The following is a 26,111-nucleotide window of genomic DNA, read 5'->3' as shown; positions in this document are numbered from 1 at the left end:
CATGACATTTCAAGGGAAGACCATTTGTGACTATGTGGGAAAACTTGTCTTCTACACAACTATAAATCAAATCTGGATGGAGAGAAACCATAGGAAATGGACCTCCAACTCTTGGCCTTTAGAAAATATTTGGAATTCCATCTTCTTTGATGTCAAAGCAAAGATCTCTAAAGTTTCTTCCAATTGTTCCTCCTCCCTAAGAAATTGTCACATTGTTGCTTCCTGGGAGCTTCCAAGCTCCGTAATAAGGAATCATGACTCCCTCTAAGTGTTGTCTTGCTTTTTTTTCCCCTTCCTCCCCCCCCTCCAACCCTTTTTGGGGTTGTATATTTTTTTTCTCCTTTGGTAATGAATTATTTATTCACCAAAAAAAAAAAAAACTCGGTGCAATATCCATCTTGCATCATTAAGGAACTTAAATCTATTAAGAATTAGCAATGTTCTTTATTTTTCAAGCCCAATTTGTGTTCCTTTTGTAGAGTTGAAGCTTTTCTCTCATTTATGAGCTTGTAGGACAATCACTGACAAATTGAAAACTAGTCTACAAGATTCCACCCCCAGCACTCTCTCAGGGGGCAGTGAATGTGAGGTCTTTTCCAAGTCGGTAAATGGCAAAGTGGATTATTTAGTTAGAACTAAAAGAGGGTCTTCTTAAGACAGGTTCCATGTGTTTACCAGACCTTTGTACATCAAACAAATAGAAGATAGACATGTTTGAATGAAAAAATTTCATGAGAACCAACACAAGTACTGGTAGAATTAGAAGAACTTACTGCCAATGCTATAATCAGCCGCTCTTGCAGCCTGCAATCCTTCTCTCCCACTAATGCCCACCCCTATGTCAGCTTGTTGTATCATCCTCACATCATTTCCCCCATCACCGATAGCCAATGTTCTGTAGTCGCATGACTTTAACAGTTTCACAAGCTGCATAGAATAAAAATACACATGAAATTACTGTTTTCATCAGTGATAAAAAGTTTCCACAATGAAAGTCATTCTTAAAATCATATGTTGCACTCGTACAACGAGGAAAGATATTAAAAACTAGAAGGAAAACAAGTAACTTTCACACTTGGGGATCAAGAATCCCCAGACATTACAACTTGGTCAGATGGCAGAAAATGGATGAGTTTTCTGCAAACAAATCCAAAATCTCTTTGAATGCTCATGTCCTCTAATTTAATTAGGGCTGTTTTGGATTTGTCCGTGGAACACCCAGGCAACAAAATGTTCGAGGAACGATCTCAAACCAATCCTTAACATACTACTTGATCAAAATCCGTCAAATAATCTACAAAATCTACTGCCCTTCATGTATAGCTTCAGATTGTTTTGTTCAGGATGTTCTGCACCTGCAACAGACCTGAAAAGTTTATTGAAACCTCAAAAGAAGCACACTACTTTCAGCTTCCAAGTCAAGTTCTGTGATGGAATCCATGAAACTTGAAGAGAATAAATAATTGCCTTCCTTAATGTCCTTGCATGAGGACTTCCCTAGAATCACCTAATGAGTCACCTTGACAATTGAATCTGGCACATCTGTTCAGTTCTTCCAAAGGCTTCATCTCGTCATTCATCATATGGAGTGAAGTTTGCTCCAATGGCTAAGGCATGTGATGCAGATCCGAGTTCCAAGAATGGAATCAGATCGGTTATGGGCACATCCAAGTATTAGATAACTCAAATCAAAGAACTAATGGTAAAACAGTAAATATTTTGACACTAATAAGAGGGTGGCAGGGTTGTAAATAAAGGTAATTTTAAAAGATCAAATTAGTAGTTCAAATAAGGATGGGATATGGAGGGAATAATAATTATTGTGAGGGGACTAACCTGGAACAAGAAGACAAGCCACTCATCGTTTGACTTATCTCAAGCTCGATGCTCCTGATGGACAACTCACTCACCTACAATCCGGCGGGTAATACCGCCGCAATTCAGACTACTCAATCCCTCAACACTCCTGTCCTTTCCCCAACTGAACCTCCCTCCTCCCCTACCAAAACCTAGAAGTCGGTGGCTTCATGCTCCTCTGGGTGGTTGGAGCATGAAATAGCCAAATGAAAAACTGCCTGATAAGCCATTTTGTTGGGAGTAGACCCCTTTCCACATAGTGAAGACCTCCCTTGGAAGGCAATAGAAAATCTCTGGTGCTCTCTCCACTTTTTTTCTTGATAATGGGATCTTCATCTTCAATTTCTCGGAAGAAGCTGATAAGCAAACTGCTCTTGAGCGTGCACCTTGGCTCGTGGGAAAAAACCAATCTTTCTTAGACATTGGGATCAATAATGCTCTCTCGGCAAGGCTAACATCAAAACAATTCCGGTCTGGGTTACTCTCCGAACCTCCCCCTGCATTATTGGTGTGCTCAGGGGTTGAGCATTATAGGCTCTATAATAGGGAAACCCTTAAACTCCGACCAAAGAACCCGTGTGATGGTTCGACTTGCTTATGCAAGAATATATGTAGATCCCAGCAAATGCTTCTCCTCCTTCTGTTACCATCTTCGAAGATGAGGGCCGCTCATTCAATCAAACGGTGCATTATGAGTCGCTACGTCCTCACTGCCTCTTCTGCAAATCCTTTGGCCACAAAACCAGTGCTTGCTCCACCGCTGCCGCTCCTTCTCAGGATCTCAGAGAGCCCCTACCTGATGTTTCAGTCTCCAGTCTCGATCTTCCAAGAGACCACAAGAATCGCCGGAAATGCAGCCTCATAGCTGACCCTGTTTGCAATGAAAATCCCTCCTTGCCAACTCACAGACATCCTCCATTGGTTTGTTGGATCTCTCCCTTCGAACCGTTGGGCACAACCGCTTTGCTCCCTCATGTCTTTCTCTTCCTCGGATATCTATATTGAAGAAGGCGAGCTGTCCCCTCATTCTTCTCTCCTTCTGTCCCCTCGCCCTCTGCCCATGTCGCGTCATAGTTACCTGTCTCTTTTCCTTCTCGAGACATCTCCGCTTCTCTTCACGAGTCTCCATCTCACCAACCCCTCTCTACTTGCCCTTTTCCTATCATTGACCCTTTTGTCACTTCTCAGACATCCTTATCTTCACATCCCAATTATACCCCTGGTGATTCTGGCTCCTTACCTGGCCCTAGACCACCTTCCATCACAAACCCAACCGACTCGAACCTAACCTTCAACCATTATCTTCCATCCTCCTTACCCTCTTACCCGATGAACCTTCCTAACCCAACCCGCCATCTTTTGGTCCATCAGGAGTGTCCTCTTGATCTCATCAACCTGACCCTCGTGGGTCCCTCTTCTCACCCGCATGGTCCATCTCCTTCTCCCAGATTTTCTGCATCACCTGGCCGAAAGCTCCTCCTTTTGCCTGGGCATAATCATCTCAGGCCCATGCCTCCTGCTCTATCCTGCCGGTTGCCGCCTCTGAAGGCGCCCTTCTCCTCCGCTGCTCTACCAAACGGATCGCTCAGCCTGTTGCCGCCTCTGAAGGTGCTCGCCTCGTCCATGCTGCTTCTTCCTCAACTGTCGCTGCCTCTCTTGTTGCTGCTTCTCCTCAGTCCTCCCTTTGACGCTGTGGCGATTGAAGTTCCATTCTCTCCCCTGATGGCTCTCCCCTAATGGATCTATCTTTAGGAAGCCTGCGGACATCAAAGCTGAAGTTGCTTCCTATTTCACTAACCTCTTCCATCCTTCTTTCCCCCTCTACCCCCCCTTCTCCAATACATTTTGACTAACTGCATTCCTAATCATCTCCTTCCTTCCCTCCTATCCATCCCTTTTGATGAGGAGATTACTTCAACTATTCTTTCCCATAAAGCCAACAAAGCCCTGGGTCCCAATGGCTTCAGTATGGGTTTCTTCACATCTTGTTGGGACATCATCTGATCCAACCTCATCAGTGCCATCAGAAGTTTCTTCTTCAACCCCAACTAGATTGAAGGTATCAATCATACCTTTCTTTGCTTCATCCCTAAAAAGGAAGGGGCTCCCCTCATGTCGGACTTCAGGCCTATCTCCCTATGCAATCTATTCAATGTTCACCGCCAAAATCCTAGCCAACAGGATTCGATTTTGTTATTGAATCACTGGTTAGCCCTAGCCAATCCGCCTTTATTAAGGGGAGAAGATTCCTGATAACATGATTCTGTGCCATGAGATTATCAGAGGATTTGATCGAAAATCTCATGGATCTGCCGACCTTCTCAAGATTGACATCCATAAAGCTTTTGACTCCATCAGTTGGGATTTTATCTCCACATTCCTACTTTGGATGTCTTTCCTGCCCTCCTTGTGCACTGAATTCATACCTATATTTCCTCTCCTTGATTCTTTGTAATCATTAATGGTTGCCCCGCAGGTTTCTTTCCCTCCTCTGTGGGCATCAGGAAAGGAAGCCCTCTCTCCCCCACATCTTTGTCCTCTCTCTTGAGATCCTCTGTAGATCTATTCAATCTTCCACTGACCTCCACCTCATCACTCTCATTCCTAAATGCAAAGCCCTTCGACTCACCCATTTAGCTTTCGCTGATGATCATATGATCTTCCCCAAGGCTGACCGTGCCTCAATTTCCACCATCATGTCCTCCCTCTCTCTCTTTGAGCGCCTCTCTAGCCTCCATATCAATCTCCTCAAATCTCGCCTCTTCCTCTCGGGCATCTCGAATTCTTCTAAGCCAGCCTCATGGAGCTCACGGGATTTTTCCTTAGGATCTCTCCCCCGTCAAATTCCTTGGCTTGCCTCTCATCTCCATCAGACTTACTGCTCATCATTGTACCCCCATGCTTGACCTCATGAGGAGGAGACTTTGGCTATGGGAAGGCAAACTCCTATCCTATGTTGGCCGTCTAGAGCTTGCCAAATCTGCGCTTCAATCCTTGCATTTATATTGGTATGGTATGTTCACCCTTCCAGCCTCCATTATCCATAAGGCGGAATCCCTACTTTGCTTCTTCCTCAGGAAAGGATCTGATTCCAACAAATTCCTCCACCCTTTTAGTTGGGCTTCGGACTATCTTCCTAAGTCCGAGGGAGGCCTCAGTCTTAGAAGAATCAATGAGGTCAATTCTGTTGGCACCCTCCAACCCTTCTGGAAAATTGCTTCCAAGCATAATAGAATTTGGATTTCCTGGGTCTACTCCTCCCCCCTAAGAATGATTCCATTTAGTCTGCCTCCCCTTTACCTGATTCTATTTGGGTTTGGCTAAGTATTCTGACAATCGGAGCCATTGTTCTCAAGTTCTCAATGTCATTTCCATCACTATAGGCAATGGCTCCTCTTCCTATCTTTGGCTTGATCCCTAGCACTCTTCTGGAGTGCTTCTCTCTTTGGTTAGCCCTAGATCAATCTATTCTTCTGGTCTTACCAGATCAGCCAAGGTTGCCGAAATCATTTCGGGAGGGGCTTGGGCTCCTCCAACTTCCCCCCTCCCCTTGCCCATGTCTGGTCCTCCCTCCCCCTTCTTTCTCCTGCTCTCCGTGATTGTGAAGACAAGATTTCCTGGCTCCCCTCAACTTCTGATCACTTCACCTCGTGCTCTACCTGGAATCATGTTTGTTCTCTAGCCCCCTTGTCTCTTGCCGTAAAACCATTTGGTTTAAAGGCTACATCCCTCGCCATAGTTTCACCGCTTGGCGTGCCCTCTCCGATTGTCTTCCCACCTAGGCCTTTCTCATCTACGGATCTACCGCCAAATCCTTGTCCCCACTCCTGTTGCCTTTGTTGAGATGGCTCGAAAGATGTGGACTGTCTATTTTTTTCTTGCTCGTTCTCCGCTATCATCTGGAAAAAAAGTTATCAATTGTTGCTAGCCCTCCAGCAGAGAATGGATCTAGGTTGATATGACTTTTGCTAGCTCTACTATTTGAGATATTGCTGGGAAACTTGCTTTTTGTGCCACCATCAACCACCTTTGGGTGGAGCATAACCTTTGTAGATAGACTTCTAACTCCCGCTCTTATGAGAAGATTTGGAATGCCATCTATTTTGACCTCTCCACCAAACTTGATTGCCTTAAACGGGGCCACATTAGAGACATCCTAGGAACAATCATATTGTTGTTGCCTAGGGTCTCCCAGTTTCTATTCTAGATCCCCCCCTCCCCCATGATGATTGCATCCCTGGTTATTCAGCTTAGTTGTTTGGTTGTTTTTGCTCCCCGCCCCTATCTGTTTCCTCTTGGAGATTTTGTGCCACCATCAACCACCTTTAATTGTTTATTCATAAAAAAAAAAAAAAAACTTGGAACAAGGATAAAGTAAAGGGTAGCGGGAAAATAAAGAGAAAAGTAGGGTTAATAAAGAGGCTACAAATAAAAGGCTAAAGATCTCAGGCATGAAGTTGTCTTCAACCTTTGGACAAACAATGGCAGTAGAATCAAATCTGATTCAAGAGAGAGTTCTCTCTCATGAGGACTCCAATCGAATCGAAATTTCAGGAGGAAGCTTGGAATCCACTGTACTCTTTAATCGATGCTGCAAGCAACTCATCCTCAAGCCACGAAATCAGTAATAATCCCTGGAACCAGGTAGGGCTAGCTTGAGGTTCAGACCTGAGTTGCAGGTTTCGTTTCTCACAGCAGGGTTGGATCTAGGTCAAGAAACTCTTAAGGGTTTGGTTGCCTAGGGAAGGGCTACTTTCGACTCAAAACTTGGAACCAAATGGTAACAATCAAAGGTTCAGCAAGCTTTCCTTTTGAGGCTGATACTACTGTCCAGAAACAGAGAACGAAAGAAAAATATATTGAGAGTATGACACCTATTAGATCTAGACCACTCCTACCAGATACCTACTATGCTCTGTATTTCTTGAGCCCTACGAAGAAAAATAATCATATGCTATGGTAGGAAAAACACTATCCACGACCTGGAAATGTTGGAACACTGTTGTAAGGGTACAATGGGAATTAGGGTGCAATATGGCTACATTATATATATATATATATAAATATATTTTTTTTTCTCATCCTTCTCCATCGCCCTTCTTCCTTGTTGGGCTCAACCTAAAACTGAACTAAACAGTGATCTTTTATTATATAAGTGGAAAAATTAAAGAGCACAAAAAAAATAGATATGAAAGAGCACCTGGGCTTTTTGTGATGGTGTCACTCGGCAACAGATAGCTGTCCTGGACAATATTGCTAACTCAGTAAATGCTTCACGATAATGATTGAGTACAATTTCAAGTGCCCAGCCATCAACAACAAATGCCACATCCTGTTGCCAAAAAAAGCAATGAGGATCTTATTTATATTCAATGAAGAATATAGTATCAAAACCTTTAAAAAAATAATTAAAAAAAAAAAAAAAACTGTAGCACACTCATTCTCAATCATCACCCAGAATGATGCTAGAAAGATAATAGCAATAACCAATGATTTCATTAAGAACAACATTAAACATTTTCATTCTCAGTAAGAAAAAGAGTTCTCCAACAGTTTGGGATCCAATTGAAAATGGCGTTTAGGCATTGTTTATGGGTTATTCCACTTCCGCAAGCATGGGGACTTATCTCCAAAATACATATGGTTCTTCATAGACTAAAGGAGAGCAGGGTGCTATTACCAGGCAGCTCTGTCATGGAAGTAGCTGCAAGTGTCTCCAGTTGAGTACTTGAGTGGGGTTTATAATGCATTCCAGGCCATTGAGAAGGAGCTGGTTTCACCAAAGAAAAACGACATTCAAAGTTCTGTTTTTGCAGAGGTTCCTCTTCCGCACTTGCATAAAGAACTAAGTATCAGACCTCTGTATGCATGGAGGCTACTACAGTACTGATTCCCATTAAAGACCTCATAAGCGACTCTGAAGAGATTAATCTAAGAACCATATGTAAAGGATGGAATAAGGTAATGGGCTATCCTTCTCTGTTCTTCCATAGAGATTTTTGTTTTGGACCCAGATAATGTAAAGAAAAAACGTTGGAGAAATCTAGCTATGTAGGCTACCAGAGAATTCAACCGGAAATTTGGGAGAAGAAAGCTTCAAAGCTGCTGTAATAACATAAATTGATGAGGGAAAAAATCAGGTCTGAAAATCTATTTGGTACACCCTTACAGTGCTCCATAAAACCCCACTAAACATTGGACAAAAATGACATAAATAATAACTCTTAATGAGGGGTAAAAGTGGCACAACAGAGAAGTATTTATAACTCCAGAAATAAAGCTATTGGGCAGAAATGGAAACACTAACCAGACACCACCACCAAGGTTTAAAGCATCGGTACGTATCATACCATATTGGCTGATACGTATTTGTATCGGCCTTATCGATAGGATACTACCGATACGGAATTTTTTTTTTTAAATCCTTTTGTATTTGATATGTATTGTACATACTGAAACACACATTTCAACTCAAAATTTTTTTTTTTCAATAGAATATCTGTATGTATCGACCGATATATACCAATATAGTATGCTACGGTCATATAATGGCAACAGGTCAAGATGGGTCATTTCTCAGCAAAGGGTTTTTGTTCCAAAGTTGCTGCCAATCATTTTTCTCCCTAACTAAAGTGGAAATCAAGGTTGGAAATCCATATTACACCTATAAACAACTACAAACCTTAGAATCAACAAAGGTAAAGCAAAGATTCAAAGCATCAAGGCCCTCAACAACAATTTCAATTGAATATACTTGTCTCTTAGTGCGACACTCTCTATTTTAGTGTTTATGTATAATACATATTATGTGCGTATTTTTAGTGTATCTCCGATATGATACGATACCCTCTGATACGTATCTTAATTTTGACCAACCGATACAGCGATCGAAACCGATACCAATACTTTAATCCTTGGCTACCACTAATCATAGAACCAATAGAACTCTTGTATAGGCACTTGAAAACCCATAGATTTCTCTCTCTGGGCCCCACCGGTCCATATTACTCTAACAAAAAGAAAACTAAGAGAGAGAGAGAGAGAAATAATGAAGGAGAACTAAAAAGTTAGTGCTACAACTGCTGCAATCGAGCTGGAAAATAAGGACTAATTCTGCTATTTGCACAGGCCCTTTAAAGGCTTGGATCTGCCAAGTTAAGTACTCCTATGCCAGACTCTCTACACTGTCTGAGAGCTATACAGTGATGCGCCTAAGAATACTAGGGATTTCAACAAGTTGTATATCACCCAATTCCTTCGAACTCAGCTTGTTTAAGCTACAACTCAATGAGAGAATATCCACATAATAATCAAACCAGATGTTGGAAATATCATATTTGACATGATTAATATCTGACCTAGTGATCTCTCCGTACATAATATCCATATGCATAAAATCCATATGCGACATAGTATGGATAAGGTTCTAGGAGTCATTTTCAAAGATAAGTAGGGCCTTTGGGATATTCCATATTATACATCCTTCTTTTAGTTTATACTTTATGTAGGTTTATTTTTTACCCTAAATACGTTTAATCTATTCTTCTTGTATTTTCATTACAAAAACAAAAAATCAGCCTTATCCCAACTAAATGGGGCCGGCTACATGGATCAGTGCAAAGACAAAATATAAAAAAAAAAGAAAAAAAGAAAAGAAGAATTAAAGAAAAAAAAAAAGAACATAGCAATATCAACTACAACTCAGCATTATCCCACCTAAATGGGGCCAACAACATGGATCCTTGCCCTTTCTTCTAGTATTTTCATTCTTTTATATTTAATCTGATATCCAATATCCATTTCAATACGGATATGAATATGGATCAGGAGTTAAATATCCATCGAGATATCCTATTAAAATAATAGGTCTGACAAAAGATACACAGTGGAAAATATTTTAAATTTAATCTGATATCCAATATCCATTTCAATATGGATATGAATATGGATCAGAAGTTAAATATCCATAGAGATATCCTATTAAAATAATAGGTCTGAAAAAATATACACAATTTCCACTCTGTATCCACACCGTTTACGGCCCTACCTAAGATACAGGCTAGGAATGTTCTATTGAATAAAAAAAAGGATGTAAAGCCTATCTAACATTTGATAGAATTTTTCTCCATAGTTGAGGCAAATTCTAACATCTTCCCCATCCTTTTTTTAAAGGGGGGAGGGGGCAGGGGTGAGGGAGAGGAAGGACATTGCCATCAATGCAGAATGTGATCCAAGGTTTGAGATCCATTTGAGGGATATGCTGTAAAAAATTTCTGATATGCCGTGACAGGTATATATATATAGTGGTATGGAGGTAGTATTAGTAATATAAAGAAAGGGCGCATCTTCACGACTTTAGGATCCAATGGTGGTTTCAGGGTTAGAAATTTACCTTAGGTTCTGAAGTAGTTATCCTCATTGTAAGTAACACTCTCTCTAAGCTTCTAGAAACTTCATCTTCTGTTTTCCCATTAATCAACAGAAGTTGGCCTTTTGGCTCTGTTAACAAATTCAGAAAAAAGAAAAAGTTTTGTGAGGAAAATTGGTGTTTCATAATTTTACAGTACGCATGAAATAAATTGTCAGTAATAACTATGGCCTTCAAGAAATGCAAGTTCATGTGTCATTTGACATCTATTGTTATACAATTGTGTTACTTGTAACTTGTACAAAACCTTTTCAATTCAGCTCAACAACCAGAAAGAATGAATACACAGGCACTTCATTTTGGAACAAAAATGATGCAGTTCGGTCCAAGAACCAGGCCCAACACTGAGCCCACGATTTAAGGACCAGGCCCTAAGTGATCCATGGTTGTGGTTCTTGTTCTATTAGATTGTGTGGGAATTGTGTGAGTCCCCATGAGCAGATTTGTGTGGAGTCTAGAAGACTTTCCTGGAATCCTTTTTAATGGATTACTACTACTATAGTTTCTTCTTTGTAGAAGTTACCTAGTTACTACGTCATTAGCTAATTGATAGTTGACTAGTCACTATTTTGGTTCTTTCCTTTTTATGTAGTAGTCATTAGATCTCCTTTCTAGAGGGGTTACTATTTTTTGAATTACTTGGAAGCCAAGTACTCTTCTACACATGGAGAGTAACTAATTTTTGTAGAAAACATCGATATATTATAAATACAAGTAAGGGAGTACAAAATCCACGATTTCGGCTATTCCTCTATTCAGTTTTCTTTGTGAGATGCATGCTACTGTGGTGATTCAGCAGCAAACCCAAGGTGGTGAACTCTTGGATGGGTGGTGGTGAAGCCTCCTGCAGCCTTGGTGGTGAAGCCAGGTCATATCCCCTTCTTCCCTTCCTCCTCTTCTTTTCTTCCATCTAGTTTCTTAAACGAGCTTCCAGCAACCCTTAGCCTATGTGGCCATGTGGGTGATTTTCTGTGACAGTTTGAAGCTGCTAATTGGGCTTGATTCTCATCTTAAATACTTCACTGTTTATATTCACCTTGTCATGTAATCAAAATTGTTTGGTTTTCTGCCATTAACCAGCCTGCAATTCAAACTTTCTTCTTGATTTGGTCTCAGATCTGCCCTACCATTCCAGCCCATAGATCCATCGTGTGGGGCATATTTGGAGAGATTCTTCTCTTTTGTACGGCACCCTTCGGCCTTCGACCAGAAGTAGGTAGGTGCTCATTTGGCAGCTGGATTGGGAGATATTGCCATTCCTCTTACTCTTATCTTTCACGTCTCATCCTGTATCTTCTTCTCTCTCCCTTCCCCTTCTTCTGTTTGGACTTTACTGTTTTGATTTGTATGGATCCATGTAGCCGACCCATTAAGTTGGTATATGGCTGAGTTTGTTGTTGTTGTTGTTATTGTTGTTGTATTGGGAGATATTGCTGTCCTCAATTAGTTTTTTATTTTGATTCTCATAGTTACTATATTTGTTCGCAGTAGTTTCTGCAGATCCAACCATTGGATCACTCTCAATTTTTTCAGCATCATCCGAGTTTTGGATCTTTAGAAATCTGGCTTATATCGATTCTGGTTTGCCTTCTACTTATTGTGTTCACTGCGATTCTGTTCCTGTGAATTATTTCCCTAAATCTGTCCTAACAAATTAGTAGACCGCATAAAAAAAGTAAACAGAACTACATAAATTATTTGCCTGAACTGGATTTAATTAAGACAACCTATTCATTCTGCTCTCTTCTTTCAAGCATTTTGAAGTCTCATAACAATGCATGACCATTTGGTCATGAAATATTTTCTGATTATACAAATAAGTGGGGTCAAAATCTGATGGAAGATTGCACCCAATTCACATTATAACCACAGAAAAGTTAATGAAAACCTTCTAATTAAAGAATGACACTAACAAAAACTGGAATAATGAGAGTAAAAATTGGCCAAGAACAGATTGATTAAAGCTTTTAAAATCACTCTACAATTTCAGTGGAGTCACTCCAATTTAAGCACACACACACACAACCATGTCCACTAAAGAAGGTATCAAAAGTCTTCTCAAATTTCATCGGCATCCCACTTAAAAAAATGAGCAACCCAGTGCATGAGGCTCTCACATTCCACTTATTGACAATAAATTGGAGCATGGAGAAACCGAGAAAGAAAGAATAACCCTCCAAGTTTCTAAAGTTGACATTGTCGTTAACATGCAATTTGAGAAGACTAAACATAGTATGTTGGGTGCACCTCAAATCAACATGGACCATAAATCAACATGCTCCTCAAATGTTTAGGCATCTCATAGTTGTCAAGCTGTCACTTAGGCATCATCTAAGCATCTAGGCTCTTTCTTGGGTCCAAGGAGACAAACATGACTAATTGACATTTTATGAGTTTATGTTGATTTATATTTATTGCTTTGCAAGTTTTTCATTTTTTTTTTTTTTTTAATGAAGCAGTGATGTAAATAAGTCACTTGGGCTTATTTTATTGCAAATAAGCCTTGGGTTGTGTTATATATGTGATGGGCCTTTGATCCCATGGGTTTTCTTTGAAATGAGCCACTTTAATGGGCCTAAAATATGGGTAGAAGGTAGAAAAACGGGATTTAATTCATTAGTTTAGTTTGTTGCTATTTAATTCAATAAAGGCCCATTAGGCCATTGGTCGGTTCTAAAGTCCTATATGGACTATTAGCTAGTTAGTCCTACTCCCTGTTGGAGTCATAAAGTTAAGTCCTAGTCCTATTTTGAACTCCTAGTTGTAGTAGGAGTATCTAGTCCTATTGGGAAACTAGCTCCTAGTTGTAGTAGGAGTGTCTAGTCCTATTGGGAAACTAGCTCCTAGTAGTAGTAGTTTGATTGCTATTCTGCCCTCTATAAATAGAAGAACCTATGTAATCATAATTGCAGATTTGAATGAATGAATTATTAATTGATTACTCTTTAGCTAAAAAAATTGTTATTGAGAAGTGAGATGCCTAAACATTTGAGGAGCGTGATACCCAAAACCTGAGGGGTGAGATACACATTCCTTTATTCACTTTCACCCTTCTCAACCCTCCATCAATTCTTCTTTTTCTATTTTTATTTTCTGTTTATTGTTATTAGCAGTTCAGATCTGTTAAAGCATACAAAATCAGAATCAGCCAGCCAAAGAGTTCTTGTTCTTGAAGCCAATCAACCCTCATTGCTGCCCAAGTTTGAGATCTGATCTGCAGATCCTTTGGAGAACTGGTTCTATACTCTAAGAAGGTCAATTAATCCTCTCTTGAAGGTTATTTGAAAAAGACAAGTTGTTCCTGCAGAATTCTTCACATTCTCTCTCCTAGGTTTGAAAATCAAGAAAGTGCATAACTTCATAACCAACAGTCAGAAGCCCTTCATATTTGGGGGTTTTTGAACCCTCCTTAGGGACTATCTACACCCAAAAGTGCAGCTCAATCGGACTCCCACAGACCTGGCCGCACCTTGCTCTCTCCAGCTCTATAGAAGGTCTTTCTCTCTCCTATCGGGTTGGGTTTTGGGCTGGTTTTGCTCCTATATGTGTATTGTATCCTTGGGGGTTTATTTGATGGTATTATTTCTTTGTTTCTTGCTCCTATTTGTATTGTTTGGGGTTATAAACTACAGAGTTAGTTACTTGTAATCTACTTCTGCATTAAACAACTTTTATTATATCCTATGCTTTGTCTACTATATGTTGATTTCTCATATTAGGCCATCACTAGCATAATTATATCACATTGCATAGATGTGGCTTATATGTTGCTTGTAAACATAATCATATAAAATTAGCATTGCTATATCACATACAGTCACTAATGCATGCCTAGGGCACCCTAGGCGACCGCCTTGTCGCCTAAGCACCCCTCCAATGTCTTGGTTTTCCTAGACACCTTGACAACTATATTAATCATAAAGATCCCATTAGAACCTTTAAATTACAAGCAGTAACCATTACAAATATACAACAATCTTTCTGCCCTATTTAATTTCTTGGTAAGGAGCTAATGGAATAACTTTATATTTTTCTAACAAACAAAGAAATTAAAGGAAAACACTCGGTCAACATAAAGATACTGAGAAACCTCAATAAATAAGGAGGTCAATGGGCTGATAGATGGGCTGATGGGAATGATCAATCTGCTGGGCTGCACAAGGATTAATGGGTTTGACTAATAGGCTGGATGGCTGAACCTGGAATAATGGTACTGATTAGCAGGACCATGTCAGATTATGCTGTACAGGCTTCCCTTAAACGGTAAAGATTTCTTAATTAGCCCAGCTCAGATAAGGTCTATGAACAGCCTAGAAGCTTAATAACGAATAGGTCCAATTTCCAAGCTTGTGTTCTAGGTTCTACTCTCCCTATCTTTCTTCAAAATATTTTCTATTTCTACTTGTTTGCTTCACCAAATCTGTCAAACCAGGTAATACTGGCTCCCACTTATTTGCAATTATGTTCGTCTTCATTTCCAAAAGGGAGCTCTTGCAGTGGAAACTATTGCCCAGAGAATAAAAGATGAAATGGATGACTTAGATTTTGAAGGTACCTGGGGAAATGAAATTGCATGAAAGTGCGATTTGTATGGCGGTGCTCTGCTTATCTCCAGTCAGCATCCAAAAGTTGATCCCTGCCTTCCTAAGTGTCTCAATTGTTTCTGGAACTCCATCCTAGAGGTAAAAATAGAAAGATCAAAAACTTTTTACAAACGTAACAGTGTCTCCAGTCCTTTTTTCTGACCGGAAACTAGGGATGGCCATTCTCCACCCAACCATCCAACTCAACCTACTTACAAACCACCCAGACCCAACCCAATAAATTGTGAGTCATAGATAGTTACCCATAAATCATTTGCATAAATGGGTTGGGATTTGGGTTCACCTGTATAAGATAAGCTTTAATCACCAATTAAAAACTCCCTATTTCTCTCCGCAAGCCACCTCTCTTCACCCCCAACTTACATCCCTATCCCGTGTCCAATCCACCCCGTCTGATTCCCCTTCCTACACTCTTATCTGCCCATCTCTCCTCGTCTGCCCATACCAGAAAGCTAAAATGTTAATAATTTTATTAATTATAATTAGGTCAATCTGATCATGTAGATGACTTTTCGGGTCAGCAGTACAACCAAGATAGAGAACAATCAATAATGTGGCAGAGTTGTACTTGTAATGAAGGTCAAAGGAAATTGGTTTTTGAACAATTGAGATTGGATTTCTTTGGATCGAGCCGAACCGGGTACGGGCATACATGATGACATGGAAAAATCTGTGTTGGATGCGAAGTGCAATGGAAATAGCTTTTAAAGTTAATTTCAATAGGGGTAACCCAGTTTTTTCAGATAAATGTGTGGATTGGCACCGACAGTAAGCTGGTGGTGGCAATATGGTCATTAGTAAAACTGTACCGATTCTTATTGAACAGGTAAGGATATCAGTTTAATTGTTAACAAACTAGTCATAAACAGGTGTGCTCATAAATGGGTTAGGTTTGAGCCTTACCAGCGCCTTGGTGACGCCTTAATAACTATGCATGGTGGCAAGATGGTAATTGTTAAAAATGTACCGATTCTTATTAGTGACAAATGCGTTTGCATGCGTGTTGGGTTGGATATGGGTCTAATTGTTAATGACCTAGTCATAAACAGGTGTGATCCTAAATGGGTTAGGTTTGAGGTAACCCAATGTCCCAATCCACCGATTGGCCACCCCTGCCAGAAACATCACCCACATAAAATCATGCTTATCAATACGAAAATTGTAGGTTAACCATTCCATCAAATGACATAGAAGGAAATGCATTTACCTGTAGACGGTCCTCAATTGCAGTAATCCCAAGGATTTCAAGGTTGTGCTCTAACCTTTGGCATACCTCAGCCAGTCGCCACTGCGATAGATAATGGAAGAAGGGCATTTAGTGTATTTATCATTAATTTGTCCACAAGTAGCCTAAACTAAAGGACCTCTACAAGGATTATCCTTTACCTCCCTATCAACCAATGTAGTCTTTGCCTCTTTATACGTCAAAGACCATTCTTCATATTCATCTTCATTTAACTCGCGCCATGCCAAACACAATGTCCGCAGTCCAAATTGCGCATACTGCTCCACAGCTTCAACAAAAGCCCTTATTTGTTGCCCTGGAGTAAATCTCAGCATTAGGTAATACCACACACTGAAAGTACAAGAGATAAATACTATGACAATTTTAACTAACAGGTTAGATGTTCACTCCCAATGTTCAAATTGAAATAACCAAAGGGCATATATAAAAAGGTTCCCAAGAAAAAGAGCAAATTGATCCATGGACAAATATAAAGCAATAAGTAAGAAAGTCAAACCAAAGTTTGGCAGCAATTGTCAAACAAAATATAGAACCACCATTTATTTTTAAGCAATGTAAAATTATTAATGGAATGTAATGATCAGCTACATACAGTATACGACAAACAATGTAGTCCCATCCCCATTGACGCAAAATAGCAGAGGTTATGATCCCCCTAAACTCCAAAAAAATCAAGCCCAAGCAAAAAGACAGCTAAATTCAATTCCATGAGCCAAATCAGAGCCGCATTTATCCTAGAAGATTATTGTCTTCCACTCTTCCCATATCATAGAAAAATATGAAAGCAAGAAGAATTGAAGACTTCTTCAGTTCCTGCTGAAAGCAGGAGAATGAGTCGGCAGTTTTGCAGTTAAAAATTTTAAATAATCAAATACATGTGATACCAAAATCTATAATGAAAAATATTAAGTGTTGAAATTTACACCAGAAACTTCAGTCAAAGAACATTGTAAACAAATTCATGAAATTTTACCCAATTCAATGAGAAAAATTAGATCTTTCTCCACTTCAGCCCGAATTAGTACTTAAATGGAAATGATAGCATAATATTTTATTCTGAAGCCAGATAGTGATGAACCAGGTCACAGAAGAAGCTAGTTTTGAGCATCAACATAGTTCACAAGCATTAGAGCACAAATATATACAACAGGAAACAAGTACAAATCAGCAGCCGGAAAGAGGAGCCTTCATATATAAACATCACGAATATCCTAACAGAAATTTGTAATCTCATGTTGCAAGTATGAAGCTGTGAACCATGCTGAGTATTTTATAGACACATTCCATGATATTTACCTGAACATGCATAAGGAAAAATTGCCTCATCTGCTCCTTTTGACAACATGATAATCTTCCCATTCTGGCAATCTTTTACCACCACTGACATTCTTTTCCTATCAGAAGTGAACTCCAGAGTATCTAATACTTCATATTGAATGACCAAGCCATTTAAATTGATTTCTGCAGATCATTGAAGTAGAGGAAACGCACTTATCATCTCCAACATTGCAGAATTATTACAATTATAATACAAGTATGCAAAAAGAAGAAATGGTGCCAAGAGAATGTCTCGTACCAAGAATGTTCCCACTCTTATTGACAAGAGCCATATGCAAATGAGCAGCAGCATGAACAAGAGCATCCTCATCCTGGGATTGAGCCTTATAGGTGATTGCTCCATTTTTGCTACAGATATCAAAAGGATAAGTGGTAAAGATATGAAGAGGAAATGAACCAACTGCCAAGAGATTGATAGTAACATACTGAGAACCTAATATACAGGATTCCATTTCAACTTATTTCCAGAACTTGGAAGTTCATAAAGAAAAGTTTTTTTTTTTTGGGGGGGGGGGGTTGGGGGGGAGGGAGGTGGCAAGATACCAAAATCACCTTTTTGTAGGTATTACTGTATTGCATATCGCCATAACCATGAGGAATCGGATAACATCAGGAGAGCTACTAGCAACAGCATTGAGCAGCAACGGGTCTGCAGATTAAGAAAATAAAACTATAAATCAGATGCAATACATATGTTTGAAAAACTAAAAGGATATTCCTTGAGAATCAGAAGAAGGTAACTCATAACATGGATATCAAAAAACAGAAGCATGAATGGGAAGATAGCTTAAATCTGTGAAACATATACAACCTCATAGCTACCAGATAGAAAAATTTCTCTTGCAGGGAATGGCGAAAATTTTATTATCATGCATGCCAACACGTATACTACCAATATAACTAATATACAAAGTTGAAGGGACATATTTGACATCAGGAGGTGAAAAAGAAAGACTGTTCTAAAACATTTGTAATAGCCTTACTTTTACTAATTTATTAAGCCCAAAGTTTCTACAAGTTAATAATATAAAGCTGGTCCAGACATCGGAGTGTTCAAGCCTGGTATTTGGCAGAACGGGCTGAGCATGCTGCCCAATCATCCCAATAATCTGATTGGTTCAAAGATGACATCTTAACTTTATATATATGAAGTATAAAATTTATTCTTATAGCGCATGTGGAACAGTTGAGCTGGTGAAGGCTTTGCCTTGATATTGAATCTCCTTCCACACTATGCTATCATACAAAACTTTTCTATGAAACATATATCTAACCACCCCCATGGCACCGAAGTCTGTCAACAATTAATTAGTTTACCAAGGACCACTGTTCTGAGCGTGTTACAGCATGTTTATACCTGGTAGACAACAGTCTGACATCCCAATCCAATGCCCCATGAAAAGATGGAACGAGATGGGGCATTGCAAATTTGGGTAGACTGCCTCATCTTTAATGGAATAAGTTTGGTATGTTATAACTTTGGTTCTAGTTTATGCTGACCAACAGTAGATTTGGATCATAATCTTTCATAATGTCCTATGAACTAAAAGTATTGAGTATCAGGCCCAAACTATGAAAGAGGTCATAATGTAGTCTAAATTTAAACCCAGGAAAACCAGTAGGAAGTTAGACTGATCAGGATCATGATTAGAACCAAACAGAATAGTCAAAGGAAAAATATTAAGTAGTGACAACACAAGAATCTGTTGGAGTTTTGGTTAGCATCAGTGGAGTCAGTCTGCAAGTTATCTCAGAAAACAGAATAGAATTAAGAGAAAGTTTATAGCTTGAGAGTTGAGACAGTCAAAACATAATTGTTCAGTATTGCAATCAATTGGTCTAACCTAATGTAGAACAGTCCTGCAGAATCTGAACTAATTCTATAGCAGTTAAGGGATACTTTCACTAGAGTCCTGATGCTACAAGGACTGTTAGTAGCCGATCCAGAACTAATGCAATTGATCCGAATGTCAGAGAACAGTAAATAAGAGACTGGTGTATGAAATTAGAAAATTTCAGATCAGCAGATGGGTGAATACGTGATCAACAGAACAGAATGAGAGCAGAGGAACAGCACTGTTGCAGGAACTAGACAAATAGTTAGATCTGATCTGTAGTTCAAAAAAGAAACGAATAGAAAAGGACAAGATAACTGACCAGAAATCCACCTAGGTCCAGGCTAGGAATCCAACAGAGACTCCTTGGAATCCACCCAGCAATCACTGAACCCACACCTTAACTCAGGCAGGGCAGAAAATAAATTCTTCAACAGTAGATAAAGGAAGAACAAGTAGCAGAGTTTTTTTAAGCCCCTGCAATTTGGCTCCTTTGAATTGCCTACTTGTTGGCTTTCAAGGTATATATATATATATATATATATATCTCATACTGTTGGCTTGTTTATCTTAACTGCGGCTTTGACTATTGAAGTTTTACCTACCTGAGGATTGGAGTATGGTTTCTGGTTAACCCTATGGTGATCATCTGCTTCTTCAGTCCATGCTTCAACCAGATTGCTATGCAGGTTTTATTTATTTCTACCAGTTACTAATTTTTCTAATGCCTTATCTCCAAATCTAACTATTGGATGAAGAGCAGTTTTTGAGCATTTCTTCCCTCTTTTTATTGTCAGTCAACCAAGGATACAGACCCATGTGACCACTGGTTTGTAAAATGTTGGGTTCCCTAGTTTTATGGAACTTGAGTTACTATTTTTGGTGCAGTGTTGATTTAGCCCTCTCCATCCGTTGGATCATTCTCATATTTCATTATTTGTTTCTGCCGTAATATGGGTACAAGGTTAGAATTGTCCATAGGGGTGTTTTGGTCTTTCATCCATTCTATATTGTTCTCCTCCATATTATAAATAAATTGGCCTGTGTCCCACTAGATTTTTTCTATTAATTTATTTTGTTTTACAGTCAAAAACGATAATTCAGAACCAATCTTTCCATCATGAATTCATCGGTAAACCAAGATCTTCGTTTTGACACAAGCAAACCCATCATATCCTAGCTCACTATCGTCCCCTGTAAATGACCAACCTAGATCTTAATGACGTTAGAAAATTAAAATAGGAAAAATTTTCTCTCCTGCTTTGTTTTTTCTTTTATTTCTCTTACACCCTTAAGGCATAATGGCACAATTTCTACAACAGCGACCATCTTAACCATATAAAGCTGTACGTCACAATTATATTTATACAACTGACTCTAGTTTCCACAACCTTAAACATGATAAATTCAAAAGAGCTGTACATACAGTTTTCAAGTACAATAAGAAAAAAAAGGGCAACATGGGAGATCAATAACCAATTCCATTAGTTAAAGATATAAAGACAAACCTTTCAAGGCATCGCCACTTTCATTTCCATAGGAGATTCCATTAATACAACATCTTCTAAAGATCATTCTATTCTCAGTAAGGGTCCCAGTTTTATCAGTTAAAATGTACTCAACTTGTCCCAAATCCTCACTTATTGCTGTGCTGCAAAGAAGAACAAACACACCTTACCACAAGAAACACAACAGAACATGATGTTGATGTATTTCGTGATTGAGATTTGAATTTCTTACTTTGTTGCATGGGATGGAGTGCTAGTTTCATGGTCATACATTTCCTGGTCCCAATCAATAAACTTCGCATACAAACTCTTGACAAGGTCTAGAGACACCTGCCACAAATAGTTATTATAATATAAAAATTTTGGGAAGAAAACTACTACTATTAATCCAAAAATGGTTACAAGACTACGTAGATGGAAATGAAGGTTTCTCAATTGTTAGTGACAGTTAACTGGGTGACTGTAAAATACCAATAGAAATGCACTTCCTATGCATGCTATCCACACATCAACGGTTGACTATCCCAGTTGTACCTGTGTAGTCCACAAGTTGGAAGCCTACATCCAACTTATAAAATTCATAACTGATGGACCATTATATGCTGTGTCCAAGTCCAACAGGTAGGGAAGTTGTGGGTATGTATATTATAGATGGTACTGAAAAGAAACTGTCTGGTAGTAAGCCTGTTAGAAGTGCATCTTCAAACCATTGCACAATGGATGGCCTAAAGCAAGGAAGGTCAAAGAGGTGTCAATCAAGCTTTAAAAGTCAGCAATAAGTTTGGCTACACATGGATTGAGCTGAATGATAGGGAAGGGGAGAAGTTAGATACTACTGAGAGTTCTACTAGTGAAGGTAGAATGGGTCTCTTCCTGCATTGATTTCAAATTATTCCATCCAAGGATTGGGCAACAGATAAGGTCCACAAATCAGTTTGGAGATCCTGACTGATGTTTTAACCACTTCTTTCTCTTTCGGTGTTAGTTTCGGCAGCATAGGTTTCCTATCAGGTGGGCATTGCAGCTTTGGGGAGTTATTATGAGGATATGGGTTCGAGTGTCAGGCTCGGGTTTTGCTTGCTTTCTGGAGTTAAAAGGGTGTTACGCTGATTATCTGGTTGTGCAAGGCAGTAAATGAGAAGTTTTGGCCGTTGGGCTAGTTTCTAGGTATTATTTAGTTCCCAACTTGAAAATTAGTATTAAAATGGTGCCACATACTTCTTTCCATCACTTCATTTTATGCCTTATATTTGTTGCAGTGAAGAGTTTCAAAATTTCCTGTTCTACTTGATTTTGGTGTCATTGAGAGTGTTCTCAGCCAGCCCTCTAATGGACCAAAGATCTCACAGATCCATTATGATTGGGAAGAATTATGCTAAGAATATATGTAAACTGACTTATGAGTTCTGAGTTTACTTAATGTGGAGTTTGAGCTAGATTCTAAATTTATTCAAATGTCTCTCTCCAGTTGTTTTACAGAAAAAGTAGTGAAGGATTTTCTGCTACTATGCTGTGACCATTGTTGCAGGTTTCAGTTTCGAGCCTGGTCGAAACCGAAATATTTCACAAAACCACAAAATTTTGGTTAGGCGGTTGGTTTCAAGGCACAAATGAACAAATTAGGTCCCAAAACTTCTACAAGCCCCTATTTTAAGCCCTCTAAACATAGTGGAACTCTTAGCTTAAAAAAAAACCACCACCACCACCAAATAGTAGTTTTAACTTCAGACCCTAGATTGGTATATATGCTGTACGGTGTTGTATACATTCTCTAATATCGCCTACTCCACACAAATTCAGTACTTAAAACAACTAAAACATGCATTAGGAATGAATAGGCATAAAAGTAAAACCATTTCATAATTATCAAATGGTTCCATGCTTTTATGCGGGTGATTTGGCCAAAAATCACAAAAAAAAGAAAAAAAAAGGTTTGTCGGATTGTCAAGAGTCAAAACCAGCAAAGTGAATTCAAAATTTAACAGTTTATACTTAAGGAATGTATACATTTCAGTGAAATTTCTACCGAAAAACCGTATTCTTTGTATATCGCTCAAGGTTTTGTTTCGACATCTATCAAAACCGAAATATTTAGTGAAATTTCGGAGAAACCTTGAACTATGGGTGCAAATCCAGCTTCCAACAAAAGAGATAGTATAATGCATTCTAGGTTCTCAAAGACCATTATCCTCTTCAAAAGTTTAAGGAAATGGAAGATGCAACTAATTCTGAGTGCTGCTTCCTCCTAGCTTTCTCAGTCTTGTTGATACTACCACATGCAAGAAAAGAAAAACATTTAAATTATAAAATATTCTCTTACCTTAATAGATATAGGGATCATAATGGAACACAGAAGCTCAAACCGCAGAGGAATGACCAGGACCTCATACCATGGACCTTCATTTGGATATAAAACGTACCATAGCTACAATAAAACAGAGAATAGATATAAAACCACTCACAAATGCAATTGGCAACAGTAGAATGTAGAAATTTAGAGATATTAGTCCTTCATAATGACATAAATGCCACGACTCCCAGCCATAAATAATAAGACAAGAAGATTAGAAAAATAACAAAATTGAGGCAAAAATTAAATAAGATACAATCTCGAAGATCTAAATCCAAACTTTCAGTTTCAGCTCAGCAAATGCAAACAAACAGTTCATTTTCCATTAATATTATTAAAGTACATCATCTTCAAAAGGCAATTTGCAAAATGTTAAATGGGACAAATATACACCAGTTGTAGAAGGTAGAACCCAATGAATCTAATAAGAAACCCAGGCTTCCAACTAACCTTTCGTGCTTCAGTATCTTTCCAAACATTACCAGCTGTGCCAAGAACGATAACCACCACAATTTGAAATAGAAATATTGCCCCCGTCAATTTATCAATCATTGCATCAACTGCTGTAAGTTTTGGTTCAGGTATACCTCTACTCATACCCAGTTTGGTCTCATTGCCTTGAAAAAAAAAAAAAAGATGAAATAAATAAAATGTAGCATGCCCTTGGAAAACATGACAATTCTTATTTTAACAATCAGTATACATCATTAGAGTGTAATTCACAATGTGATAATTCATAGTTCAAAAATTACTATATTTATTGAGACATGATTTCTTGATGTTCTGTTAATTGTTAATCTGGAAATAGAGATGTATTCCAAGCGTTTCATGCAGGTTACATAAGGCCATATTATGGCCCCACACAAGCCATCTTTCAAGGCTGGAGGCTGAATTTAGATAGGGTTTGATTAGTTGTGTAAGAGGTTAAAACAGTTTTGTTCTTGGTTTTGACATGGCCAGCCAATGTTCATTTTCTGCCGCAAGGCCAGATCCGGGATTGAGTAGAAATAAAGGTGTTTGTGAGATTTTTTAAGTTCTTTTGAGAATTTTTAATTATTTTGGAGCTCATTCTTAAGTTGTGACTTTATGCAGTTAAATCATACAAATAGGCTTATTTTATTGGGAACAAGTTTGTGGGTGCATTACGTATGTGTTGGGCCTTCGATCCCAGTATTTTCATTGTAATGAGTCTATAATATGGGTATAGGCTAGGCATACGGGTCAGTTAAGAGTTTATTTAACTTATCAAGTGTTTTAGTTAATCTGGATTAGGATTCTATAAGTCTAGTCCAGTTTAGTTTCCTTTATTATTTCAGTTTCTTAGTTTATCTTACCTAATTAGTTAAGGATTGGGTTAGGCCTTTCCTTTCTAGTGTTTGAATATATGTTTTGAGTTTTCTACATAAGTTAGTAAGGGGGCCTAGCATTCTACAGGAATTTTGATTAGTGAAAAGCTTTTGCTGCTCCTCTTCTCCATTGAAGATCTCTTGTGTTTGATTAAGAAACCCTTGTGTGATCAAGGAAGATCAGGGTCTGATCAATCAATACCTTGCGGTGGATTGTTCTAATGCTCATGTTCTTGTACTACCATTCTTATACTCAATTGGTTGATTCTATCTTCTAAATTCTTCCATTAACAATTCTACATTAAGTGGTCTCATACCTATGGCAAAGAATAGTCCAAAAAACTCCAGATCCACCTGATCCTATGGCTAGGGTGTTGGAGATGTTCCAGCATTTGGTTGAGCAGATGACAACAATGGAAAACCGAACTGCTGCCCTATACAAGACAGTTATGCATCTTCTGAAGGTGAGGCAAGAAATCCGACACAGCCTACAATTAACAACCATACTCAAGAGGTTCAAGGATAGATGTCCACAAAGGGTTTACACATCCCATACACCTTTTCAAAGTCATGGAATCGATAGAAAACCGCTAGTGGTTCAACTGTTAATCCATGAGAGTTCAAAGAGGGAGTACATTTGAAAACAACACCTACTACAGGACTGATATTACTACAAGGAAGGTGAAACTAGAAGTTCCTTACTTCGCAGGACAGACACGGTTATTCCTTATTTGTTGGATTCTCTAGAGAAATATTTTGACTGTTTCAACTTAACAAAAGAGTAAAAGCTTAGATTTGCTTACTTGTGATTGACTGGTCATGCGAAAGCTTGGTGGGGATTCAATAATGGAAGGCTCAGAGTTGGAAAACGTGGACCTCGGACTTGGGAAGACATGAAGCACGAGTTGAAGAACTAGTACCTACCAGAGTATACTCAAAGAAAGCTCTCCCTTCAACAAGATTACAACCAAAAGGAGCCTGAAGTTTAAGATAAAGCTGAAGTGATCACCGTGTGCTGGATGACAAAGAAGAGATAGTGTTTGAAGCTTCAAAAACAGCAGGTCAACATGTAGAAATTTCTACTGAAAAGGTTTACGTTGAAGAGATCAAAGCAGACAAAGCTAAAACAGTGGAAGATGAGGTAGTGGTTGAGAACACTCCACAGGAAATCGTCAACATTCATGATGTTGTTCTTGAAGACAAAAGAGCTTGCACCTCAAGTTTTTGATGAGAAGGCTACCACGGTTGAGGATTGCATTGCAGATGTGTATGAGGTCATGATTAAAGCAGTAGTACCAGATGAGGTCGTGATTAAGGAAGCCTACACGAACATTCCTCAGAAGAAAACATGCCATTGGAAGAAAGAGCCCAGATTCCCCTACCTAGGAGTATTCTACTTAAAAGCACATCCTGAAGGGCGAAGAGGAGAGAGAAGAATGCGAATACCTCAAATTCCCTAGAAAACCTAGGCTCCAAGAAACTCCATTATCAATGAGAACTCACTCCCTCTTTGATCCAATTTGTTCTCATTATTCATATAGAATTGAGACAATTATTAACAATCTTTCTCTCCCCCCCCACCCCCACCCCCACCCCCAC

The 26,111-nt window shown here is 38.9% G+C and overlaps 1 protein-coding gene across 2 annotated transcripts in view; it reads right to left on the bottom strand.

Moving 5' to 3' along the window:
• Window positions 1-744: 744 nt before the first annotated feature.
• The window catches only part of LOC122081237 (phospholipid-transporting ATPase 2-like), a 57,202-nt gene continuing 31,835 nt past the window's right edge, over window positions 745-26,111 (bottom strand). For both annotated transcript variants that reach the window (XM_042648267.1, XM_042648266.1), the window contains exons 7-19: window positions 23,617-23,783; window positions 23,137-23,241; window positions 21,049-21,146; window positions 20,817-20,959; window positions 18,026-18,122; window positions 17,712-17,821; window positions 17,432-17,596; window positions 16,276-16,430; window positions 16,097-16,177; window positions 14,841-14,961; window positions 10,250-10,356; window positions 7,058-7,189; window positions 745-927 (exon numbers count right to left, since the gene is read on the bottom strand). In XM_042648267.1, coding sequence (XP_042504201.1) covers window positions 760-927; window positions 7,058-7,189; window positions 10,250-10,356; window positions 14,841-14,961; window positions 16,097-16,177; window positions 16,276-16,430; window positions 17,432-17,596; window positions 17,712-17,821; window positions 18,026-18,122; window positions 20,817-20,959; window positions 21,049-21,146; window positions 23,137-23,241; window positions 23,617-23,783 — 1,649 coding nt within the window. In that variant the 3' untranslated portion in view covers window positions 745-759. The remainder of the gene's footprint in view (window positions 928-7,057; window positions 7,190-10,249; window positions 10,357-14,840; window positions 14,962-16,096; window positions 16,178-16,275; window positions 16,431-17,431; window positions 17,597-17,711; window positions 17,822-18,025; window positions 18,123-20,816; window positions 20,960-21,048; window positions 21,147-23,136; window positions 23,242-23,616; window positions 23,784-26,111) is intronic.

This window comes from Macadamia integrifolia, chromosome 6 (genome assembly GCF_013358625.1).
Source record: "Macadamia integrifolia cultivar HAES 741 chromosome 6, SCU_Mint_v3, whole genome shotgun sequence".
NCBI lineage: Eukaryota > Viridiplantae > Streptophyta > Magnoliopsida > Proteales > Proteaceae > Macadamia > Macadamia integrifolia.
The sequence above is the reverse complement of the archived record's forward strand: the minus strand, read 5'-3'. Positions and strand labels throughout refer to the sequence as shown.